General features: G+C 44.2%; 1 protein-coding gene across 8 annotated transcripts in view; it reads right to left on the reverse strand.

Annotated features, from left to right (window-relative positions):
- The window catches only part of CDH4 (cadherin 4), an 839,962-nt gene that overhangs the window by 341,685 nt on the left and 472,803 nt on the right, over positions 1-25,474 (reverse strand). Inside the window, exon 1 of one of the 8 annotated variants that reach the window (XM_079979075.1) lies at positions 9,562-9,613. The exons of the other annotated variants lie outside the window; for them this stretch is intronic. Within the exon in view, the coding sequence (XP_079835201.1) occupies positions 9,562-9,604 (43 nt within the window). The 5' untranslated portion in view covers positions 9,605-9,613. Of the gene's footprint in view, positions 1-9,561; positions 9,614-25,474 lie in introns of those variants that run through there. 8 annotated transcript variants of the gene reach the window in all.

Below are 25,474 nucleotides of genomic sequence, written 5' to 3' on the forward strand. Positions count from 1 at the left end.
GAAATATGTTCTTTTGAGAGAAAGGGCAAGGCAGATCTCTGATCAGCAACTTCACATAAAGAGGAGGTTGGGGGAGAGAGCTGAAGGGAGAAAGGAAAAGGAGGACGAGAGAGTTCAGATGGGAAACAAAACCCCATAAAAGGACAGTGGCTGGATGTCAGGCCATTTCTGACAGTGTGCTTGATGTTCTCAAAGAAACATCAAGGAAATTATATAACGGTGTATTTGACCTTTCAAGAAAGCTCTTGAACTTTACTACCATTCCCAGAGAAACTGCTAGTGGCTATTTCTAAAAAAGTCCTTTCTAAAATTTCATTACATCTGAGAGGCAGTCGATCCCCACTGCTATGAGTGGATTCCTCTCCTGCCTCCATTATCCACTGAAAATGATGAGAAGCAATTAGCCACATGGCTGGTCTGTCATTTTGTGAAGCCTACAGCTATCTACCTAGTCTATGGGATGCTTACGCATGCCTTAATGGCAACTTAAATGTCCATAATCATTCCGTTAACAGATTTTATTTTTTTACTTTTGGGTCGGACGACAATTAAAACGCCACCACTGAAACCGAATCCTTCTCTCCAACTCAGACATAACACTGTCAGTCTGCTTGACAGCCATCTTGCCCTTCCTTATGAAAGAGATTTGAGACACTGTGACACAATACGTACTAAGGAAATGCAGCTTAAGTAAATGCCATCCGATAAACGTGTTCATACTGTAGAAACTACAATTGTGTTTTAATAGCCCGCTAATTGAAAAACAACAACAGAGGCCTCTGCAGATGGTGGGGAGGTGTGTGTGTCAGCAACAGGCTGGATGAGAAACAATGGGAGCCACCAGCCCAAGAGCTCCCTGGGGAGGACTCTGAAGATGACACCTTAGAACCTGGAGCCTGGTGGTGGAACACTAGGCAGCAGGAGTGAAGAGCTAGGAGCTGATAGAAATAGGAGACAAGTGATCAAGGAGAGTCCAGGATAGGATTAGAAGCTGAAAGTCACAGAGTGCACACAGACAGTCCAGTTCTGCTGCCAAACTGACAAACTGGAACGTGTCCAGAGGAGGGCAACCAAAATGGTCAAAGGCCTGGAAACGATGCCTTATGAGGAACGGCTAAGGGAGCTGGGCATGTTTAGCCTGGAGAAGAGGAGGTTAAGGGGTGATATGATAGCCATGTTCAAATATATAAAAGGATGTCACAGAGAGGAGGGAGAAAGGTTGTTTTCTGCTGCTCCAGAGAAGCGGACATGGAGCAATGGATCCAAACTACAAGAAAGAAGATTCCACCTAAACATTAGGAAGAACTTCCTGACAGTAAGAGCTGTTTGACAGTGGAATTTGCTGCCAAGGAGTGTGGTGGAGTCTCCTTCTTTGGAGGTCTTTAAGCAGAGGCTTGACAACCATATGTCAGGAGTGCTCTGATGGTGTTTCCTGCTTGGCAGGGGGTTGGACTCGATGGCCCTTGTGGTCTCTTCCAAGTCTATGATTCTATGATTCTATGCCACCTCCCCCTCTGACTCCCGGCTCAAGGAGGATCCTGCACATTGAGCAATGTGCCAGACAGGTCCAGAGGAGGAGCCCACCTCCTTAACACAGCCTTTTTTTGCTTGGGAGGAATCCAGAAGGAGAGGCTAGAGGGGAAGGACATGCCTAGGGCTTAGTTTCAGCAACACCTACACTGAGTTCGCACAAACCAGGGACATTGCTGTTTTGTTGTTTTTCTGCTAATGAACAGCTAATTGCATTCCGTGTGTGTGCCTGCCCTGTGGATGACCTGCCTTGTTGACAGCTCCTTGATGGGGGCGGGAAAGAAACTTTATATTTTATCCTTAGAACCATTATGTGCGGTAGTCTTCATCCAGTGCTAGGGCTAGGGCTATGATGCACTCCCTCTCATGTAAAGCAGGGTGGGGGCAAAGCTTTTCTATGGCAGATAGGTGGCTAGTGGAAGCTTACCTTAAAATGACAGAGTCAGACCTACAGGACCCTGTTCACAATTAGTCCAATGAGCAGAAGATAAGATTTTACATTTGCCACCTCCCTTCTCTTTCTCTGCATATATCTGTATATATCTGTATATAAAGGTAAAGGTAAAGGGACCCCTGACCATTAGGTCCAGTCGTGGCCGACTCTGGGGTTGTGGTGCTCATCTCGCTTTATTGGCCAAGGGAGCCAGTGTACAGCTTCCGGGTCATGTGGCCAGCATGACTAAGCCACTTCTGGCGAACCAGAGCAGCGCACGGAAATGCCGTTTACCTTCCCGCACTTGCACTTTGACGTGCTTTCGAACTGCTAGGTGGAAGTTTTTAATGTCTAATGCTGTATTGTTTTTAATATTCAGTTGGAAGCCGCCCAGAGTGGCTGGGGAAACCCAGCCTGATGGGCGGGGTATAAATAATAAATTATTATTATTATTATTATTATTATTATTATTATTATTATTGGGCAAGAGCAGGGACCGAGCAACGGGAGCTCACCCCGTCGTGGGGATTCGAACCGCCAACCTTCTGATTGGCAAGTCCTAGGCTCTGTGGTTTAACCCACAGCTCCACCCGCGTCCCATCTGTATATCTATAATGGTGGCAAAATAGCCACATTCAGGCATCCAGTGCCCTCAAGGGATTCTAAGTGTGTTAGGGCGAATGCGCAACGGTCTGGCCCTGCTGCCACTCCATATACATAGGCTAAAGGCCCATAGCAGGTTCAGGTATGTATCTAGACTCCCTATGCAATTTAGAAGCCCAATCATGTGGGCATCTAAATTGTATGGAGAGCATGAGCAGAGAACCTGCTTTGGCTCTTCCACTCATGGACCATGGTGGGACTCGGCTGTCAGGGATGAAATAGATGTGGTGGAAACAATGGGTTCAGCACCACTCTCCCAGCCCACAGGATTGTATTCATGTTTGCCATGATGCCCAAAGAGAGCTTATATAAATGTCAGTCAGTCAATCAAGATATATTAGTGTGCAAACCCTAATACTTATGTTAATGTATCATGCTCTGGATTTGAACCCTGGAGGCATCTAAGGTACTGAGGTTAAATGCATTTGGCTAATATCTTCTTTAATCCACTGCTTCTTACTCTGAAAGCCATCTCACAGCTTCACTTTGACTTGCAAAACTGCCTGGTAACATCCAAGAGAATAACTTGCTTTTAAAACATTTACTCTCAAATGGACAGTCTCAAGATGATTTGCAGCTTCAACGTGCTTCAATGATTTATACATAGTTTGGGGGCTCAGTCTGAATATTTTTTGTATATATTTGATACTGTAATATTTTAATGTTATACTTTTGTTTTGTTTTTACTTTGACTCCCCCCCCCCTTTTTCTTTTAAATAAGCCTTGCTGCAACCAGTAGTTTGGTGTGAGTAGACTAGGTCTCTAGCGACAGTTAAAAGATAGTTTTGGCATTTGATTTGCAGATGCATTGAGTGAAGACTAGACACAGACTTGCGCATATATTTTTAAATTACTCTCTTCTGGCTCATTTTAATGGCACACATAAGTGATACCTTCTAAGCTAAGAGCAGGAACAGACAACAGTTTCTAAAGTCATGAACAGTTGCTGGAGAAGCATTTTCCATGGGACAAGGCCTCATTTCATTTGCCCCATCCTCAGTTAGGGTGGCCGTACTTAATAAAGGTCCAGAGGTTGAGTCTAGCTGTTTTTGGCTGGTTCTCTGTTTGGGAGTCTATACTGTATGTTATTTCCAGGTATGGATGGTATCTGGAGGCAACTTTCACATGCTAGAAGGAAACACAGCAGCATAAGAGGGAGGGGGATAATTTTCAGCTACTCCCCCCCCCTGCCCGCAGTGTATGTTAAGTACTGTATGTTAAGTACTGGAATTTAATTCCTTGAAATTGTTAATGCTTCTATGCATTAAAAAGGTAAAGGAACCCCTGACCATTAGGTCCAGTCATGACCGACTCTGGGGTTGCGGAGCTCATCTCACTTTATTGGCTGAGGCGTATAGCTTCTGGGTCATGTGGCCAGCATGCCTAAGCCGCTTCTGGCAAATCAGACCAGCGCACAGAAACGCCGTTTACCTTCCCGCCGGAGCGGTACCTATTTATCTACTTGCACTTTGACGTGCTTTTGAACTGTTGGTTGGCAGGAGCTGGGACCGAGCAACGGGAGCTCACCCCGTCGCGGGAATTCGAACCGCCGACCTTCTGATCTGCAAGTTCTAGGCTTTGTGGTTTAACCCACAGCGCCACCCGCGTCCCATTCTATGCATTACTATGTGTTTAAATCTGATCGGTTGGTAACTGAATTCTAGAGAGTACTCATGGGATTGGCTAACGTTGGTCACATGGGAGGTATCTGGTGAAGGAGAGACTTATGTGAAGCAAGATGACTGTCTTTAAGAATCCACTGTGAACACTGCTAAGTTGAATTGAGTGTTGGAGTCCTTCTTCTCTGTCTGAAAGAAAGAGAGCAAAGCTGCAGGAGAAGGTAAAAATGGAAATATCTCATAGGAGCTGCAAGGCATATAATTGAGATACATAAGGGTGAAAGTGCTAAGCTCCGGAAAGAGAGGAAAATACAGTTGTTTGGAAGTTAAAAGAAGAGACAGTGAGCCCATGCTTGGAGAAGCATGCAAATATTATGTTTTAATTCACCTATAAGTTTCTGCAAGAAAAGTTTTTGAATGTTAAAATCTGGACACTGGTTTCCAAAGAAGTGTGCCAGTCAAATATGTGATTTGAGCTTCTCAGCTGCATTTTTGCTACCCTTTCATCAACACTGTACCCCTTTAATCCTACTCCAGAGGGTTGAGGAACCCTCCGAAGCAAGTTTAGGGTGAGTGTGGGTTGCTGCAGGGGGCACTGCTGCAAATTGCTTTTATTCCCTTCTGGATATGGATTCTCTTCCATCAGCAGATGGTCACTGTTGGATATCACCTTTTGTGTTTAGCCCACCATTTTCTGGCATCAAGCAGAGACCTTTTCATTTGCTCAAGGTGTGTGTGTGTGTGTGTGTTGAGACAGAGAACAAAGTCCCAGGTTTTTCTTTTTCTTATCTGCTGCCAGCATCGTTGGGATGCTTATTTCAGAGCGTGCATTTCTGAACGTTTTATATTGCTGTCATTTCATGCCACCATTAGCCCCCTCCCTGCGTTCACTCACAGGTTGCAGAAAGCTATGCACTCTCGTGATGTTAAAAACCTATCAGTAATTCGAAATACTTCTCACTGCTGCTCCTAGGCTCTTCCAGCATCTGCCCCCCACCTTGCAAATATTTAAGAGGGTGGAGTAAAGCAAGTCCACTTTAATGAAGTGGATTGCACTCCTCTTAGAATGGGTCTGAAGAACACAGTTTTTTGTGCTGATGAAGATAATCTTCCACAGCCCATTTGTTTGAACACATTGAAATATCTGTAGATGCGAACATTCATTCATTTATTTGGTAGGCAGATACCTTTGGAACTGTCATCTACAGAGGGGTGGAAATGACAAGCCAAGCCAAGAGCAAGTGTCACATTTGACTGATAAACAACGATGGATAATGTCCTAGGTTTTTTTGTGGGGTGGTTGTTAGTGGGGGTATCTATGCAATTACTGTGGGAGAATTAGGTTTTAAGCAATTTCACTGTCACAGCTTGCTCAATTTAATTACAGTTTATTCCAAAAACCCAGGAGGGGAAAAGGTGCTTCGCTGTTTTGTTCTGTGAAGCGAATTCCACCCCACCGCAGCCTTTGCTTTCACCTTTTTATTGCCATTTGGCATGTGAAAATGATCTCGTACACCTGCGACGTGCAAAGCATCTCAGTCTTGACATTTTCGCCCCCACAATCAATGCCTCCCACCTCTGGCGCTGGGGGGGGGGAGTGGGGGGGAGAGGGAGGAAAAGTTTGGTTTCTATGGACTAGGTGAAATAGGCATTTCTGGACCCCTTCCTAAACATGTACATTCAGGAAACGGTATGTTTCCATTAAACTTGTCTGTCATGTCTTTGGACTATTTTAAACACAGGTTGCAAAAATCAAAGCACTGGGTTTCCCGATTGAACTCAACAGCTTCGAAGATCAACCATGGAGGGAAAGGACCAATTCCTTGTAAATTTTGGGGTGCTGATTCACATGTGCATGAAAAGGGCTCCCTGACTCTTGTAGCATCATTCGTCACTCCCTTCAACAGCGCCAGCAGGATTGGACTAAAAGCACAACACCCCACAACAACAACAATAATAAAAAAATTAGCCCAATTAGGATCCAACATGTCCAGCAGCCACATAATTTTGAGTGTCAGTTGGAAAAGAAAACTGGAAGGTCGGTGAAATGGAGTATACTGGGGGAGGGGGGAACATGGATAGCTGGCTGGAACCTTAAGCAGGAGAACTCCTGTTAGGTGAGGATACACACTGCAGCATTTTGTTGCAGATTCTACTTAAAAGAGCAACTTTAGAACACTGTTCAAATGCTTGGGAACATTAAAGTCTCCAAGTTATATGTTATCTTACAATCCTTACAACAGTCCTGTAAAGTAGGTATGGACCTCTGAATATGTGCAGGCCTCCATCACATTGTCAGGTGTCCTCATCAGATTCCTAAATATATGGAAGAGCTGTCTATATGTAGAGTCTGTTTTCATATTAACAACAGCAATAGATGCACAGGGTTAAATACAGTGGTGCCTTGGTTCTCAAAAGCATTGGTTCTCAAATGCCTTGGTTCCCGAACACCGAAAACCCGGAAGTAAGTGTTCCAGTTTTCAAACTTTTTTTTTTTTTAAGCCAAATGTCTGATGTGGTTGTCGGCTATTGTTTCCGGGGCGCCTGCACCAATCAATAGCCACACCTTGGTTTTTGAACATTTCGGAAGTTAAACGGACTTCCGGAATGGATTAAGATTGAGAACCAAGGAACCACTGTATTTGGCGCTTCTGGATTTGCTATTTATTTTGCGTTTTTGTTTTTGAGGCTTTTCGGTTAATTTGTTTTTGTGACTGTGTGGAACCCAGTTCAGCTGATCGATTGTGTGACTGCAGAAATGGAAAAAAGTCCTCGCTCCAAACAATGACCATCATCAAAGCAAGTAAGAAAAAAAATATTTTTAATTTTCATCATCTACAATACTGTCTTATTTGTTTTATAGTACAGTACATTGATTATTGCTTTCATCTTATGGATCAATGGAGTTAGAGAGTAAAATTCATGTTAAATTGCTGTTTTAGGGGTTGTTTTTAAAAGTCTGGAACGGATTAATCTGTTTTGCATTACTTTCTCTGGGGAAACCGCTCCTTGGTTTTGGAATGCTTTGGTTTTGGAACAGACTTCTGGAACGGATTAAGTTTGAGAACCAAGGTACCACTGTATATATACACTTTAGCGATACTGAAAATACTTAAACATCTGCTTAAGCCACAGCAGGCTGCTCCAATATGCTGCTCTTGAGTCTTGTGTCACCGTGTTGATTTCTGCGCTCCATTATCTGAAAATGACTGCCTCAAAGACAAAAGGCCCTCTGTGATTTGCTAATTATTTCTATTAGTTTAAAACAACGCTAGCTAAGGACAGGGGAAGCCAGGAGAGAAATCAACGGTCCTTTTAGAAACAAGCTGAGGCCCTTGGTTGGTACTGGGCTTCCCTTGTCAGGAGGCAGAAGGACAAGAGAAGCCACCAAGGGCATCTTATGGGCAGGGATGCTGTTTCAGGTGTCCGGAGGGAGGGAAAAGGGATTGCAGGAGGGAAGGGCTGGAGAATTTGTGGTCCACAAGGTGTGGCTGGGTTCCGTCTCCCATCACCCCGAACCATTAGCCTTGGTGTCTGGAACTGAAGGGTGTTGGATTCCAATGACATTTGGAAGGCTACTGGTTCCCCAGCATGCCCTCCTATATACCTCAGATGAAAATAGGGACAACTCTCACTCCCTCACAACTGACCCTCCTTGATGCTCCATTTTTTTGCCCCTGTCCCAGAGCATTTCCTGACAGAAGAAGGGTGAGTTCCTACCACCACTTCACCAATGGGACACAGCACACACACCCTCTGCCATCCTACCCCATAATCCTGATTTTCTTTAATTTTATGGTAGAAGAAGAAGAGTTTGGATTTGATATCCTGCTTTATCACTACCCGAAGGAGTCTCAAAGCGGCTAACATTCTCCTTTCCCTTCCTCCCCCACAACAAACACTCTGTGAGGTGAGTGGGGCTGAGAGACATCAGAGAAGTGTGACTGGCCCAATGTCACCCTGCAGCAGCACCACGAAGAGGTGCAGGGAAGCGAACCTGGTTCACCACATCACGAGTCTACCGCTCTGAACCACTACTCCACACTGGCTCTACCACACTGGTAGATTTACAAAAAGAAAGAAAAAAAGGACACTGATAAATACATTTTAGAAAGGGGCAAGGTTAGATGCAGATGCACAAAGCATTTTCTTTTTTAATGAAGACTCCTTGAACTCTGCTTCCCCTTTCTTCCTGCCCAGGGCAGCCCTGTCCTCTTCCTGCCCCTCAGAATTAGCACATCATGGGGGGCTGGGTCACAGTGACGACAGCTTCTCCTCTTCTTCACATGCTCTCCAGTAGCCAGTACAAGCTGCCGAAGGAAGGAGGCCAGCAGTGGCCATGGAGAGGCAACAAGATTGCAGCTGCTATTGCTCAGGAGAAGCGCCGGTTCGTCCTCCTGGGGGGCTCGGTGGCAGCAGCACTGGCTGGGAAACAGGGACACTCTGGGATCATATCAGAAGCCGGGGTGGCTTTCATAATTCTGGGACTGTCACTGGAAAATCAGGACTCTCGGAGGGTACACAGTAGAGGATGCAAGCATTGACAACCTGCTCCTGGAGATATTCCAAATTATAATGCAAAACAAACAAACAAAAGCAACAAGGGATTTTACCCAAACCTGGTCTGGCTCTTTTTCTATATCTTTGCAAGGTGTCGCAGACTCAAATAGAGATGGGGGAGTTTGCATTTTGGTTCAGTTTGCATTTTAGCATTAACCTATCTAATTTGGATTTCCCCAATCAATAAATGCACCAACATGCACCTGCCCATCAGGAGTTGCACTTGGAAGTTTGCAACACAGTTCTCCAGAGAGAACAACAATGTGTACAAAAATGCCATATGCTAGGGGAAATTGTGCATGTGCATGTGTGTGTGTGTGTGTGCGCGCACACACACACACACACACACACACACACAGAGTATCTATTTGTGAAAATAATGTCAGAATGCATCATATCAGGGGACGATGCTTGCACAAATGTTGGGGGAAATAAACAGGCAAATGCACACAACTTTCAATGAGGGCTTTTAAAAAGGTTTTTGAATCGGAGGAGCTGAATGTAAGATTGCAAAAAAATGAGAAGCAGAGAGTAACCAAAACTGACAGATGCATCCAAGTTTGAGGCTTGGATTCTGGCAACAGGAGCCAGGCCATCTCTCTTATGACTGGGATAGCACTCAGGTGCAAGGAACTTTTGGTCTGATCCCTGCTGTGACATTTGTGCAATTAGGTAATTTTAAACTTAATTCTAGACTCTGTGGTCTGAAGGAGGGGGGCTCCCTCTTTAGATAGCAATGTGCATTGCTTCACTTACTTCGAAATACTGCCTTGCTGCAACTGAGAACCTTCATGCTCATTTTGCAGAGCAGGAGCTGAGAAGTTTGTCCCATGAGACCAGGGCCCTGCTCTGTCATGCTCTGTCCCATGAGACCAGGGCCCTGCAGGATTTAACTTCCTTCCGCAGGGCCTGTAAGACAGAGCTATTCTGCCTGGCTTTCAATTTGAATTTAGCCTGATCTTTTATTCCCATTCCTTCCCTCCCCCTCCCCTTTTTATGAAGATTACCCGCTCTGGGATCCCACAGCTAATTCTCCCCTGGTCTCCTCGCTGGCCCAAATAGGACTAATTTAGCCAGTTAGCCCTGGTGATCATCTAATGTTTATTGGATGGATTTCCCCCCTAAATTGATTTTTGAATTCTGAATTTATTGTTATTCACGTTTCATATTGTATTTTATGCTGTTTTTTGTTGCATCAATTAAGTGTTTTAAATTTGTTGTTAGCCGCCCTGAGCCCGGTTTTTTGAACTGGGAAGGGCGGGGTATAAATAAAAATTTATTATTTATTATTACCTGGTGTAGACACTGCTTCTTATGAGCTAAAGCAACGGTGCTAGCCCTTGTAATAAACACAATAGCTTGCCTTGAAAAGAAAGCTAGCAATCAATCTTAATGGGTGTAAACTCCTCTTCTTCTAAATCACAGGACGCTGGTGAAATTACTTTCCTCCTGGCTTTAGGGGATGTTGTGTTCGCATCCTGCGCTCTAATTCTTGCTCCGGACAGGAGATTGGGCTGCATGACCTACAAGGACCTTTTACAGCGGCATAATTCTATTTAGAAAGCTGAGAATGGCTGCAATTTGCAAGGGAAGCAACTTTTGAATTAAAGAAGAAAGGGGGCGGGGGGGGGGCGGGATATGGCTGCCTTTACTCAAAGCTCAGATCTCCCCAGACTCAGATCTATGTTCCTTTGACCAGCCTAAAGTCTCACGAACCACTGTAGACAGTTAGCGTTCAAAGGCTGCGGCGTCTGTAATTAGGGTTCGAGATAAACAGCAGAGCTTTGCATTTTACCAATTTTACATGGGGGTTGGGGAGAGGGGAAACCGTGTTTAAAAATATATGTGCGTATCAGCCCGTGGAACGCTTCACTGATGCTTATCAGAAGCTTATGCCAGAAGGCGCATCTAATGCCCCCCAGAGAGAAAGCAGGCATAGTACCTTCATTAGCAGGAGTTTTCGGTTTAACCCTTTACCCTCATCATTTTTAATTGCTTGCTCTGTGAAGGGAGGGCGGGTGTCGAATTGGGGGAAGGCAGCCCAGGTGATGAATTGAGCAGTCCAGCGAGTTCGCTCATGTGCCGCATGTTGTATTCAAGAAGCATGCAGAAGAACACCGCCTTTCCATAACTGTGCATTTCTGAATCAATCCTTTTTGAAACATTCATTCTACCACGCTAACAGCCAGGCCCAAATATTTAATAATAAATAATAATAATATTTTTTTATTTATACCCCGCCCTTCCCGGTTCAGAAAACCGGGCTCAGGGCGGCTAACAACAAATTTAAAACACTTAATTGATGCAACAAAAAACAACATAAAACGTGAATAACAATAAATTCAGAATTCAAAAATCAATTTAGGGGGGAAATCCATCCAATAAACATTAGATGATCACCAGGGCTAGCTGGCTAAATTAGTCCTATTTGGACCAGCAAGGAGACCAGGGGAGAATTAGCTGTGGGATCCCAGAGCGGGTAATCTTCATAAAAAGGGGAAGGGAGGGGAGGAAGGGGAATAAAAGATCAGGCTAAGTTCAAATTGAAAGCCAGGCGGAATAGCTCTGTCTTACAGGCCCTGCGGAAGAGTTCCTACCCCACATAGACATAGGAGCCAACTCCTAGAGGCCAAGGGGTCTTCACCCTCCCAATAAAATATTTGAGGGAGCCGAGCCACCCAAAATTGATAGGCATTGCCATTCAAATAGTGTTCATGCAAAGCATCATGTGATCGATTATGTGGGGCAGGGTTTACCTGCTCCCCCATATTTGATTCAAGTTGGCACCCTGCACTTAGACAGCCATCTTTGGAACTCCCTGCCTAATGAAATCAGTTCAGCGCCTTCACAGTACTCTTTTTAGCACCTGGTAAAAACCTTTCTGATTAGACATGTAGAAAATGCCATGTGGTTTAATCTGGTTTTAGCTTTTTGGTGATTTTAAGTATCCTTTTGAAGATCTTAAATAGTTGTTTTTATGGTTCTTCACCAATAATTTTATTGTTTTATTCTTTTTGTAGGCTGTATTCTAATCAAACAGTATATACTTGTTGTGAGATATAATGTGAGATATAAATATGATAAATTCACATCAGCAAAAAAAAAAAAAAAAAAAAAAAAGGGAACACAGATTTGCAAGTGCTAATTTATGGGTGTATACACAAATTTATAAATGTTGACTATAAGTTAAATACAAATACGATACATCCCATAATATGGCATGTGTGCTGCTCCATCTGCTGCCCAGGTACTAACTGCTGACGGGCAGTTTAAGGCCTTTCTTCCTCTCCCTTCTCAGAGTTCTTTATTTTTAATCTGGACTTGGCATGTTAGTCCTTTAAATGAATTGCTCCATTAAACAGAAGGCTGTCCCCTGACAACTCTTCAAATAGAGGACTAATATCTGTAAGGAAGGTCACATAGCCACTGTATGCTGACCCGCTTTAGAACTGATGTTCCAGGTCAGGTATACCATAGTTTGCTAGAACAGGCATGAACAATGAGCCTGAGTTCTCCCAGTCTTCATTGAATCCATTGAAATAAGCAGCACAAATAAATAAATAACTAAATAAATAAATAAGCAAGCTAGGTTCACTGTAGGGTGCTCTCTCAGTGTGCAATGAGATGAGAAAGGGGCAGGGGACTCCCTCTCCTTCCTTGGAGGTCTTTAAATTCTATGATTCTATGACCTTCTGTATTTTTCTTTTAAAAAGAAAGCGAGAGGGAGAAGTAAAAATGATCCGGTTGGATCAGTGGTTATTCAAACTCACAGGAGAATTGTAATGTTGAACTAGAATTATGATAGATTGGAATATACAGAATGGGGAAACGTACTGTATTTTTCCATGTATAAGACTAGGTTTCCCCCCTAAAAAATAATGTCCAAAATTTGGGTGCGTCTTATACACGGCGGACATCTCCCCCCATTTTCTTAAATCTGAGTCCCCCCAAATAGGAGGCGTCTTATACATGGAGGCGTCTTCTAGACGGAAAAATACGGTACATCACAAAAACGAGGTGCAAGGAGCCGTGTTTCCTGTATTGCAGGGGGAGGGGGGTAGGACTAGATGACCCTTCAGATACTTTCCAACTCCACAATTCTACGATTCTAAGCCTTCTCCAAAGAAGGCCTGCTTCCTTATTCTGTCTTGGGAAAAAATTGAGCCTACACTGCCCCCCACTTCCAGCCATGTATCTACTCACCCAGCCTGTGATGCAACCCAGCGCCTGCATTAAGTGATACTCATTCCAGTAGAAGCAGAAGGCTTTTATTTTGTAAGTAAACACAAGACATTTAGTTCCCTGCCACTCTCCTGGGATTGGATTGTACGGATTACAAAGAGCTAATGATGTAGAGTTTAACGGAAGACACAAAAACTCAAAGGATAGGATTTAGCTCTGCTTTTGCCTGGGAGAACACATTTAGCTCCATGAAATTTTTATCACCTCTAAATGCACCCTTCTTGCAGGTAGAATCTTGGTGGTTGGGTTTTTGTTTTTTTTATTGCACTTGGAAAACTAGTTGGCAATCATCTCCTGGCTTCCTCTTTTTTCTCTTAACACAAAAACTATTGAGTTAGCAATAGGCTATTACTGTATTTTTCCATGTGACTCAAATTTTTGTGACTCAAAATTAAGAAAATGCACTGTGCGCTACCTGTGTGTAAGATGACCCCTTATTTTAAACTTCAAAAATTTAGGAAAAATATAGTCTTATACACGGAAAAATACGGTATATTTGAAGTTTAGCACCAGTGTAAAAAAATAACCTTTTGTTTATTATTGCAGGCCCATCAGGTTATGGGAAAACCACCAACCCAAAAAGTGTCTCAGCAATATGCCAATGGCTACTGATATGACATCAGGGTGATGGAGGAGAGAAAGGATGCAGTGAAAGGATGCAGCCAATAAAATCTGTGATCCACATCACATAGGAGGCTGCCTTAGGCTGAGTCATTTAGTTCAGCATTGACTGCACTACTAGCAACTCTCTAGGGTTTCAGACAGTGGGTTTTTCCAGCCCTTACCTGGAGATGTCAGGCACTGGACCCGGGACACACACTCTGCCACAGTGTTTTTCCTTCTCCCTTTCCCCTGACCAGCTGCAAAGGCCAGGGCTTGCCACCGCACAGCTGGAAGGCAGGCATTGGTGGAGAAGTCACAGGGTGCCCCACTCAACCATGCAGAACTGAACCTACCTTTCCCTAGATCAGCAAGACCAGTCTAATCCCAAGGAGGAATCTACTACAGGACGGACGCAGAAGATAAAATGAAAGAACGCTCTGCCTCATGAGACCAGGGCCCTGCGGGATCTGATTTCTTTCCACAGGGCCTGTAAGACAGAGTTGTTCCGCCTGGCCTTTGGCTTGGAACCAGCCTGATCCTTTTCCTTCTGTGATGGAACCCCTATTTGGGGACTTCCCTGGCTTTTCTGCCCCACGTAGGACCAGTCTGGATATTTGGCCTTGGTGAAGATTTGACGTTTTCTCCCCCCCAAACAGTTTTTGATCTGGGCTTCCACTGAAATGAGGCTGCATTTTAATCTTGTTTTTAAGTTGTATTTTAATCAATTGTTTTTATAACCTGATGTTAGCCACCCTGAGCCCGGTCTTGGCCGGGGAGGGCAGGGTATAAATAAAATTAAATAAATAAATTAAATTAAATTAAATTAAATTAAATTAAATTAAATTAGTAAATAAATAAGTAAGTTAAGTAAGTAAGTAAGTAAGTAAATAAATAAATAAATAACATATACACCACTTATTGTCCCCTTTAGCTTCCAGTCAACAGCACTCAAAACACAAGCTGGAAGAAGTGATATCTCTTTCATACTCTATGGGTGGTAAAAACTGTTCTTGTCTACAGGTAGAATCATAGAATTGTAGAGTTGGAAGGGACAGGGTCACCTAGTGCAACCCACTGTGATGCAGGAATCTCAGCTAAAGCATCCATGACAGATGGCCATCCAACCTCTGCTTAAAAACCTCCAAGGAAAGAGAGCTCACCACCTTCTGAGGGAGTCCATTCCACTGTCGAACAGCTCTCACTGTCAGAAAGTTCTTCCTGGTGTTTAGTCGGAATCTCCTTTCTTGTCATTTGAAGCCATTGGTACCTTCTGGGGCGGGAGAAAACAAGATTTCTCCATGCGACAGCCCTTGAGACATTTGAAGATGGCTATCATCTCTCCTCCCAGTCTCCTCTTTTCCATGCTAAACATACCCAGCTCCTTCAACTGTTCCTTGTAAGGTTTGGTTTCTAGATACAGTGGTACCTCGGGTTACATACGCTTCAGGTTACATACGCTTCAGGTTACAGACTCCGCTAACCCAGAAATAGTGCTTCAGGTTAAGAACTTTGCTTCAGGATGAGAACAGAAATTGTGCTCTAGCGGCGCGGCAGCAGCGGGAGGCCCCATTACCTAAAGTGGTGCTTCAGGTTAAGAACAGTTTCAGATTAAGTACGGACCTCCGGAATGAATTAACCCGAGGTACCACTGTAGCCTCCTACCCTAAAGCAGCTCCTCACAAAAAAATAGGCCACAGGGTGAACCAGACTCAGAGAAACAAACACCAGGGCCAATAGAACCTGTAATAAGTCCAGATACCAACTGAGTAAACACAGCAAAGCACTTAGAGTGCTAGAGACTAGGGCTCAAATCCCAACTCAGCATCAAAGCTCATGGGGTGACCTTGGACCAGAAACTTTCTTTTAACCTAGTCTACCTCACAAGGTTGTAGTGAGAAGGAAATGGGGAGGGAGAGAAGCAGTACACCACACTGAGCTCCTTGAAGGAAAAGTAGGATAGATAAGTAATAATAAATAAGTATCCACCCTGGTATAACTATCATGGGACCCAACAACATCAGCCATAGACCCAGGTTCATTTCCTGGCAGCTCTACTTTCCAGGTACAGCTAAGAGAGATCTCTGTGTGAAATCTTGAAGGGTTGCTGCCAGCCAGTGCAGACAATACTGAACCAGATGGACCAATGGTCTGGTTCAGTATAAGACAGCATCCTTATGCAACATCTGCTTGTGTCTAGACTTCAGCTACAGAATTGATGCTTTTGAATTCTGGTGCTGGAGGAGACTCTTGAGAGTCCCATGGACTGCAAGAAGATCAAACCTATCCATTCTGAAGGAAATCAGCCCTGAGTGCTGGACAGATCCTGAAGCTGAGGCTCCAATACTTTGGCCACCTCATGAGAAGAGAAGACTCCCTGGAAAAGACCCTGATGTTGGGAAAGATGGAGGGCACAAGGAGAAGGGGACGACAGAGGACAAGATGGTTGGACAGTGTTCTCGAAGCTACCAGCATGAGTTTGACCAAGTTGCGGGAGGCAGTGGAAGACAGGAGTGCCTGGCGTGCTCTGGTCCATGGGGTCACGAAGAGTCGGACACAACTAAACGACTAAATAACAACAGACTGCAGCTGCAGTTTCTGGCTAGACAGCTCCACTGCTGTCTCTCAATTCCTCACCCAGCCTGAAACATGCTCCTTGCTATGGTTGGACAGCTTCCTTGCCGTGCTTGTAAATGGGCAATCTAAGCTCTTGAATATATATAGACAGGGAATGCACAACTCCAGCTCTCGATTGGTAAAGCACATTTGCTTAGGAGATGTGAACAACTACTATGTTTACTCCTTTCTAATCAAGACTATTGAAAATCTGGAAGAAATTTAACCAATTATATCTCCTTGGTTAAGCTCTCTCACTCTCGAGTCAATGAATCTTCTGCCTTCGTCAATATCTGTTTAGTAAACTGCATGCCAGAAGCTTTCTAATGAATACGATTAGCCTTACATGCAAACAGAAAAGTACTTAGGGCAAAACAAGGCAGTTTACACATCAACTTTGTCTCAAGTCAATTTTTCTCTTTTGGAGAAGTCAATAGCGGACATTATGCTGATGGTCTGAGAAGATCATTCTTTGGCTCACCAATTTTTTCCAGAGTTATTAAACAATATTTGCCCGATATGTCACGGGTTTGCAAAACAGGACCATGATTTAGCTTTGGATATTTATTCAAATGAAGCTAAAACCAATGCATGGGATACAAATAGCATGATAAAGTGCAGCTGTTATCATAAAGCACGCTTCGATTAAACTAGGTTGTACCAGCTCCAAGGCTGAGAACAATAGGTCCTGTGTTGCTAATAAGAAATTGAACCACCTGTGGCCTATTGTTTTAACTGCGGGGACCAGAAATATCTAATTTAGACTTGCATCTGAGATCATAAGAGAAAGCATTACGGTGACCCAATTAGGGATGGAGGAGGAAACTGCTTTTAAAGGATTTCTGCACAGAATTTTGTGCCTGATTGAGCCTTTCCTGCATTGGACCACCTCTTTCATCAAGAATCCACTTAATTTTGAGCTGCTCGCATATTGCCATTTTTATTTTATTTTAAAAGCCCGACTAATTATATGCAGAATTATACGCAATATATTATACATAAATAACATATAAGAGAGTTAAGCCCCATGTGATGCAATATTACTGCAGCATAATTTTGTAAGTAGCAATGTACAAGCATTTCTATAGTCATATGAACAGCTGTCTGTATCTGTTTATGTCCTGGATACTTTAGGGAATCTGGTGTGCGTATTCATGTACAGCAGTAATGGGAGGAGATGGGGTGATCCAATTATCAAAGATCAGTGGTCTTATTTGACACAGTTTCTCCTGATTCCTCCTGTCATACCTTCCACAGTGTTCTAAGGACCCCCCAAACCATGGAACTGGATTTTTTTTGGGGGGGGAGGCTAAGGGGTGGATAGCAGAAGGAATAGGCAACAATTCCTTTGCTCTCTCTTCTGCTGATGGCAGATTCTGCTGTATTCAAGAGCCTTCCATCAGCCCAGAAGACCATATTCTTGACATCCTGGCTTCCAAAGACATCTGGGAGGACTGCTGTTGGGGAGTAAAATCCTGAAACTAGACAGCTAAATCCAGCAAAGGACTTCTTACTCGCCCTAAATCTGCCCATCTCCCAACGTCCCCCATTTGCCTGAAACCAGTTTGACTCAAACAGATGTTGCTTAAAGGAAGAAGACTTATCTCTCACATTTGGGATGGGAGTAAGAGCACCCTGGAGAGGATGACTTCCATAGAGACTAGATGGAACCCCTGCCCCTGCTCCAAAAAGATGACTTATAGCAGCAAGCAGGCACAAACTCATTCTGAATATGCTGGTTAAAGCAGCCTCCTTTCTCCACATAGAACTGCTATTTACCCTGCAGTCCTAACCCCACTTAGGGACGTGGGTGGCGCTGTGGATTAAACCACAGAGCCTAGGACTTGCCGATCAGAAGGTCGGCGGTTCGGATCCCCGCGACGGGGTGAGCTCCCATTGCTTGGTCCCTGCTCCTGCCAACCTAGCAGTTCAAAAGCATGTCAAATTGCAAGTAGATAATTAGGTACCACTCCGGCGGGAAGGTAAACGGCGTTTCCGAGCGCTGCTCTGGTTCGACAGAAGCGGCTTAGTCATGCTGGCCACATGACCCGGAAGCTGTACGCCGGCCAATAAAGCAAGATGAGCAGCGCAACCCCAGTCACCCACGACTGGACCTAATGGTCAGCGGTCCCTTTACCTTTACCTTTACCTAACCCCTCTTATGGGACGCAGGTGGCGCTGTGGGTTAAAGCCTCAGCGCCTAGGGCTTGCCGATCGAAAGGTCGGCGGTTCGAATCCCTGCGGCGGGGTGCGCTCCCGCTGCTCGGTCCCAGCGCCTGCCAACCTAGCAGTTCGAAAGCACCTCCGGGTGCAAGTAGATAAATAGGGACCGCTTACCAGCGGGAAGGTAAACGGCGTTTCCGTGTGCGGCTCTGGCTCGCCATAGCAGCGATGTCACGCTGGCCATGTGACCCGGAAGTGTCTCCGGACAGCGCTGGCCCCTGGCCTCTTAAGTGAGATGGGCGCACAACCCCAGAGTCTGTCAAGACTGGACCGTACGGGCAGGGGTACCTTTACCTTTACCTTTAACCCCTCTTAACTGGAGTAAGCCCCATTGAATTCAACAGGACCCACATTTGGAGAGGCATGGTTAGGATCACAGCCTGAGTTAGGTGTTTGCTTGGTTTTATGTCCTATAACGGAAGCATTCGCTGTAGATTCTAAAAGGCTGAAATGCTTAGGATCAATCATTCTGCCTCACTGGGATATAAAATGCATCCAGTCAGATGAAAAAGAACACAATGGGACAATTTTGAGATGGAAGCCATTGCGTTGCAGTAGGGTAGACACCTTATTAAGGGTCCCTGTCCCCCCAACCAGATGAAAAAACACTTTCTAACCTACATGCTTTTATGCACATATCTATGACAGTCATTTGTGGCTTAAAATGAGGGGAAGAGCAAATTTGTATAAAGATCCATTGTCTAGTGGTCTGGAGATGATTCCTGCTAACCACTGAAATCCACTTTCTAACCTACATGCTTTTATGCACATATCTATGACAGTCATTTGTGGCTTAAAATGAGGGGAAGAGCAAATTTGTATAAAGATCCATTGTCTAGTGGTCTGGAGATGATTCCTGCTAACCACTGAAATCCAGGTAAGTGAATATTTACAAGCCTGTCTCACAACATACAATATTGAAACACAATGTTAGCATATGCACAATGGATCTAGGCCAGAAGTTGCTACAGGACACCACTCTTCTAGGACACCACTCTGCCTGGCCATCTGCCCTCACTAAGCCTCTGAGCAGCTGACAACTCACTTTTGCTTTATGATATGACATTCGATGTCTACTTTCTGCAACTGCTCAGTTTCACCTGCACTGCTCTCCATGCCATCCACCCTTAAGCAGGGGCATACTTTGGAAACCTCTCACAAAATGGCACTCTACGCAGGGCCAAAATTTGCCACTCCCAAATAGATTTCCTGATGGTTCTCCTCTCTAAATCCAGCACTGCCTTACATACCTTGAGGTACTCACACGTTCAGTAAGTCCTCAACTCTTTCGGCGGTTACATTCTGGGGGTCGTGCCTAAGGCCCAAATTGTGCAGTCAGAAGACATTGGGTGCAGTGACAGGTCGGATTGCCAAAGTCTTTTCCCCAGATGCTGGCCCCCTTTCTTTTCTTTTTTTTAATAATATTTATTGAACATTTTCAAATATAACAGAAAAATGAAAAAAAAAGAAAAAAGAAAGAAGTTTTATATCCTTATTTTCATTAACATCCTTCCAGGACTTCCCCTCCCACCCCCTCTTGTATTCCAATTCCTTCAAATAAATTCAACAAGTTCTTACCCCAAATTTTAAACTTATTACAATTAACCCAATGTTAAAAATGTTTTTCCCTCCCCTAAAAATCGACCTCGCTCCCTTCCACGAGTTCCCCTTTTAAATATGCAGAACAAATTAAATTAAAAGAAAATAGAAAAAAGAATAAAGTATAATTTAACACCCTTTGGATTCCAAATTTCCCTCCCCCCTTTTCCGATTGCGTTCCCCAATGTCCATCAATGCCTGTTGTCGTCCTGGAGATCCCACATCTAGGCCGAGATCCTTGCCAAGTCCACTTTGCCGTCTTTTTAATAGTCTTTGCCGTCTTTTAGATCATCTTTAATTTCGAACGTCCAGTCTTGGAAAGACTTTATCTCAAAGAGGACCATTTCTTCCATCCAGATCTCTATATTTAAGAGTAAAAACTCCAATTTTATTTCTTTAGACCTTTCAAATCTGGATGTCCCAAATGTACCCACTTCCAGCTTTATCCAATTCTTGTTGTTCATATTATTCTTATTATTCTCTCTCCTCACTTTTCTCCAATTTCTTTTCCTGCTATCCTGCAAATATGTTCCAATTCGTTCCATTTCTGCAGTTTCCCAGGAGATAAAAAGTCCAATTCAAATTCCATACCAGCAATGCTTGTAATGTCCCACAGCCCCTCTAGAGGGATTATAATAACTCAGTTTCCTTCCAGATCACACCCAACAGTCAAAATAGCTTGTTATTCCTTGTTTTAAACAATTTATATCTAATTTGTAACAAATGTAACCGGCAAAGTCCTCGTAACAAAGTTCTCTTTTTTTTTATTCTTCAGCTTTGACAGCTCCTTTGACAGCTGTCAAAGCCTCTGTTTCTCCTCTACCGGCACTCTCACGGTCCGCTCCCGGTTCCCGGGGGGGGGGGGGTTGCATTTTAGCTCAGGTTCTACTTTTCTCCTCCAGCCCAGTCTTATAATTTTCCATCGTGAAATTAATAACTTTATCAAACTTAGGTAGCACTCGATCTTAGTTGTTAAATCCTTTGCTTTAACTCCTCTACGACAGGGGGGAGGCTGACTTCCTTTTTGCACCTCCCCTGCTCGCTCCGAATTTAAAATTTAAAATCTTTTCCCTTTTTAAGTCCAGTTTCCAATTACTCACGGGTTGTTCTTTTAATCCGAATTTTCAATAGAAGAAGTCAGCGCTCTCTGCCAAATGGCATGCGGCTTCGCTCGGCAGGGGAAGCAGAGGACTCATAGCACCACACACCCCCCCCGGCACCCACTCCGTAGCCTTTAAAAAGGCTCCTTCGTGAGTCGGGGGGCGCAAACGGTGCCCGCCGAGTCACCATGCCCATGGGTTTCAGCGCCCATGGTTTTTGAGGGTCCCCGCGACGCCGACGCGGTAGAACCCAGCCCCTGCCGAGCAGGCTCCCTCCGGAGCTCGGAGGGAGCCCGCCATTCGGCGATGGCGCCAACCCAGAAGTCCAATGCTGGCCCCCTTTCTTACCCCTTTTTATTCTTTCTTTTTTTTGCCAAGTGCATATAGCTGAATGTGCACAAGCTGAATGTGCATAAATTGTAAGCTTACCGTACTGTAGCTGTGAGTCCACCCCTAGGTTTTCTGTATTAATTAGTGCTTCAAAACAAGGGGGTGACTGTGCGATTGCGGCACAATCATTACAGCAATAAGAAGGCATGGAATTTTTTTAAAAAGTGATCCAGCTTAAAAGGGTGTGAAATATACAATACTGAGAGTTGAGTGTGAATTTCATGCTCTTTATTCAGCTCCTAGTAGCAATGAATGAAACTTTTCCCCAAAACGTCTAGCTATATATACATTATTTACACAATGGGCCCCACATGATTGGATAATTCCGGGCTGCTCCTGTAGGCCAATCAGTTTGCAGATTCACTTCCTCCAGAAGCCTGATTGGCTGCTCCTGCAGGCCAATCAGGTCGCTGATTCACTTCCACCTGGAGCTGGACTGGGTGGCTCCTGCGGACCAATCACACTGCTGCATTCTGCATCCTTTTGTTCTAGGGTTCAGCTCAGTACATAACAGGGTGCTAGCTTGACACATGTTTAAAGGCTCCATTCAGAAGTGTTAGCTCTTTGCAGCAGAACCATTCGAAAAGCATACATGCTATTCGTGCTCGCCTGAGGGATATTCTGTATTCCAACCCACCTCAATCAAAAGGTGGGTTAGAAGATTTGGGAAATACATCAGCTCTCCCCCAAACCCTTTTCTTTTCTTTTCTTTTCTTTTCTTTTCTTTTCTTTTCTTTTCTTTTCTTTTCTTTTCGGACAATTCCCCTTTAGTTTTTGATTCTATTTACAACCCCCCAAAAAATAATTCCACATTTAATATGGCTGCCTAAAACTAGAACATGCCACACTGTAACATTTTGTTGCAGCCCTAGGATTATTATTTTTTAAACCATTCATCACCGGTGCTCAGACATGCTTTCCTTAAGTTGCGCTTTTTTTTTTTTTTTTTTTTTTTTTGCTGACCAGGCTTATCGCATCCTTACAGCTACTCTTATGCAGCAGCAAGGTTGCATTAAATGGTTATCCCGGCTGCACCTTTCCCAGCAGGCAATTGCAGACTCCTTCGTTATGAGTGAGTCTGCAAAGGAGATAAGGTGCTCTGTGGGTTGTCAGACCACACAATTTACACCCCAGTAGGCTATATAACCCGTCTATGGTCCTGGAGCATGGCACGTGGAATCACACCACCTCCTCGTTAGAGTCATCAGGTTTACTGATAAACTAATGAGATGCTTTGCAATTAAAGGTTTCAGCTAGCAGGGAAGCTCTTTTTGCCTTCGCTCCGGCCAGCCTGGGTGCTTTCCTACCTGCCAATAAATAATCCCACACAGCTTCTGGCCTTGTTGCAGGGCTTTCCATGATTAACTCTGCATAAGTTGGCCCAAATGACCTCATGGATTAATCAATGTGTTCCGTCTCTCGGAGAGCAAAGTTCAAGCTGTAGGAGCTACCTCCGATAGGGCTGCGTGTTTTAATTATGACTGGAGTATGAAGTAAATAAATCCCAGTACAGTCAATTTGTCAGTAAAAAGGAAAAAAAAGAAAAAAGTCTCCCGTTTTGCCATTGTAACACTAACGATTTATTTTTATTTGGAAAAGCACAGGCGTTTGGTAATATATTTATAAAACTGAACATTTCAGACATCAATATATGTACAGGAGGCTGGCTGCAGATGTAAGCTTTGCAAGCAAATGGTAACAGCAATGCTTCAGAGGTGAATAAAATTAGGTAAAATATGAACTGGCCACATCTAGACAGACAGCTCAAGGCCTGGCCATTTATTATGTCCATGACAGGCATCAGAACTGAAATGGATTTGCTCCAAAAGCTGTAAATTTTGACATAAAGTCTCTTTGAATATTCAAATATTCACCACATGTTTGCTAGCTGAACCAGGCAGCCCGCCATGTTTAACAGCAGGGCTTATATATGGTTGTTAGTTTCTGACAGCATTCGCTAGATGGTTGACATGCAGCAGTGCTTTGAAATGGATGGTCTTTGATGGCTGGCATGCAATAGCATGCAGTATTTAGCTAAAAGAGATCCAGCAAGGTCTCTCCCCAACCTGCCCTCTCACCCAACCAGATGGGAGGTCAGAGAAAAATCCCCGGCAGTTTGAGACTTGGTCTTCAAAGCATCAGATTAGGGCAGATGCTTTGATTTAGGGAATAACAAGCAGTTCCGAGGCACTTCATTCCTCATCCCCACCAATCCTCGAAATGCATATTTTTATTTTTACAATAGATCACTTGAGCTTCCCTGCTTTCTTTTCTTCCGGTCTCCCAGCAGCCCCTATAAAATGAAGCACTTGGGATGAACCTCCTGTTATTTTGCTTTGTTTTGCTCCATCAACCTTAGCTTTTTTTTGCTGTGCCAACTAAATCCTTGGCTTTCCCCACTCACCCTCCGGACACTAAGAGAAAATAAGCAAACATACACCCATAGGCATGACAGCCAAAGTGTTTGGGGGCTGGGGTTAACAAAATCAAATCGCCAAAGAGGCACACGGAAGCATCCTGATAAGTTTCTCCCCCCGCCCCACAACACCTTCCTTTAATTTACAATTTGAGATGAACTGTTTGGCAGCTCGATACGCCTGGCACCGCGTCAGCGTCGGTTTGCTGGGGCTGAATCCAAACACGAACCTGAACTTTACCAGCTCCGCTCGTTTTTGTAAACAGATTCCCTTTGCCTGCCAAGCGCTTTCCGAAAGGACACAAAAGACGGTGGCTCCCCCCACACACACAAAAGGGGGGGGGATGCACAGCCCTCAGCACACATTCTTTTACTTAATTAAAAAAGAGAGAGAGAGAGAAAGCAGGAGAGAGGCACTTCATCATTTGAGTTTCGTTGAGAAGCATGGCAGCGTTCCTGCTGCAGCTTCAGTTGCGCCTGCGCCATCCAGCTGCAGAAAGGTTGGGATAGAAAGCATACAACTGGGCAATATTCAAAGCCCACTTCTGCCAAATGGTACACCTGCAGCCTCTGTGGTCTTCTTGGTGTTGGTGTGGAAGTCTGGGAGCTAAGGTGTGATGCCTTGAAGATCTGGAACAAAGCTTGATCTGGTAGGGGGCCTCCCCCCCCCCAGGTTAGGGATGGGAAAGGACATCGATTTGGTTCGCATTATTGCCTCATTTGTGCTTTCTGATACAGTATGCCAACTTTTCTCAAACTTGGGTGCCAAAATGTTGTTGGAGTACAGCTCCCATCATCCCTGACCACTGGTCCTGGTAGCTAGGGATGATGGGAGTCGTAGTCTAACAACATCTGGGCACCCAGGTCTGAGAAAGGCTGCAAGAGGCTAAGGGAAATGCGGCCATCCTTCAAAACTCACACTCCTCCAGGTTTTACTGTTCTCCAGCCAAGTAATGTGTGCATAAAATGCACATGCTACAGAAAAAATGGGAGCAGAAATGCATGCATCAGTGAAAGTAACATATAGAAATGCATTATACAAGGGGGGGATAAATAATAATAATAATAATAATAATAATAATAATAATAATAATTTATTTATACCCTGCCCATTTGGCTGGGTTTCCCCAGCCACTCTGGGCGGCTTCCAACAGAATATTAAAATACAATAATCTATTAAACATTAAAAGCTTCCCTAAACAGGGCTGCCTTCAGATGTCTTCTAAAAGTCTGGTAGTTGTTTTTCTCTTTGACATCTGGTAGGAGGGTGTTCTACAGGGCGGGCGCCACTACCGAGAAGGCCCTCTGCAAAAGTGTTTATGTGCCTGGAGATGCACACCTACAGAGTCTCAGGTAGCTCACGTAGCTAAGGTTTTAGGCTCAGACCAAAATTTCAAATTTCAGAGACGCCCTGTGCAATGCCAAAATTTGGCACCCCTGCCTCTTGCCTTCAATTCAACATCATTGCTGTGGTACCCCCTGT

This window comes from Podarcis cretensis (genome assembly GCF_951804945.1).
Source record: "Podarcis cretensis genome assembly, chromosome: 6".
Classification (NCBI taxonomy): Eukaryota; Metazoa; Chordata; class Lepidosauria; order Squamata; family Lacertidae; genus Podarcis; species Podarcis cretensis.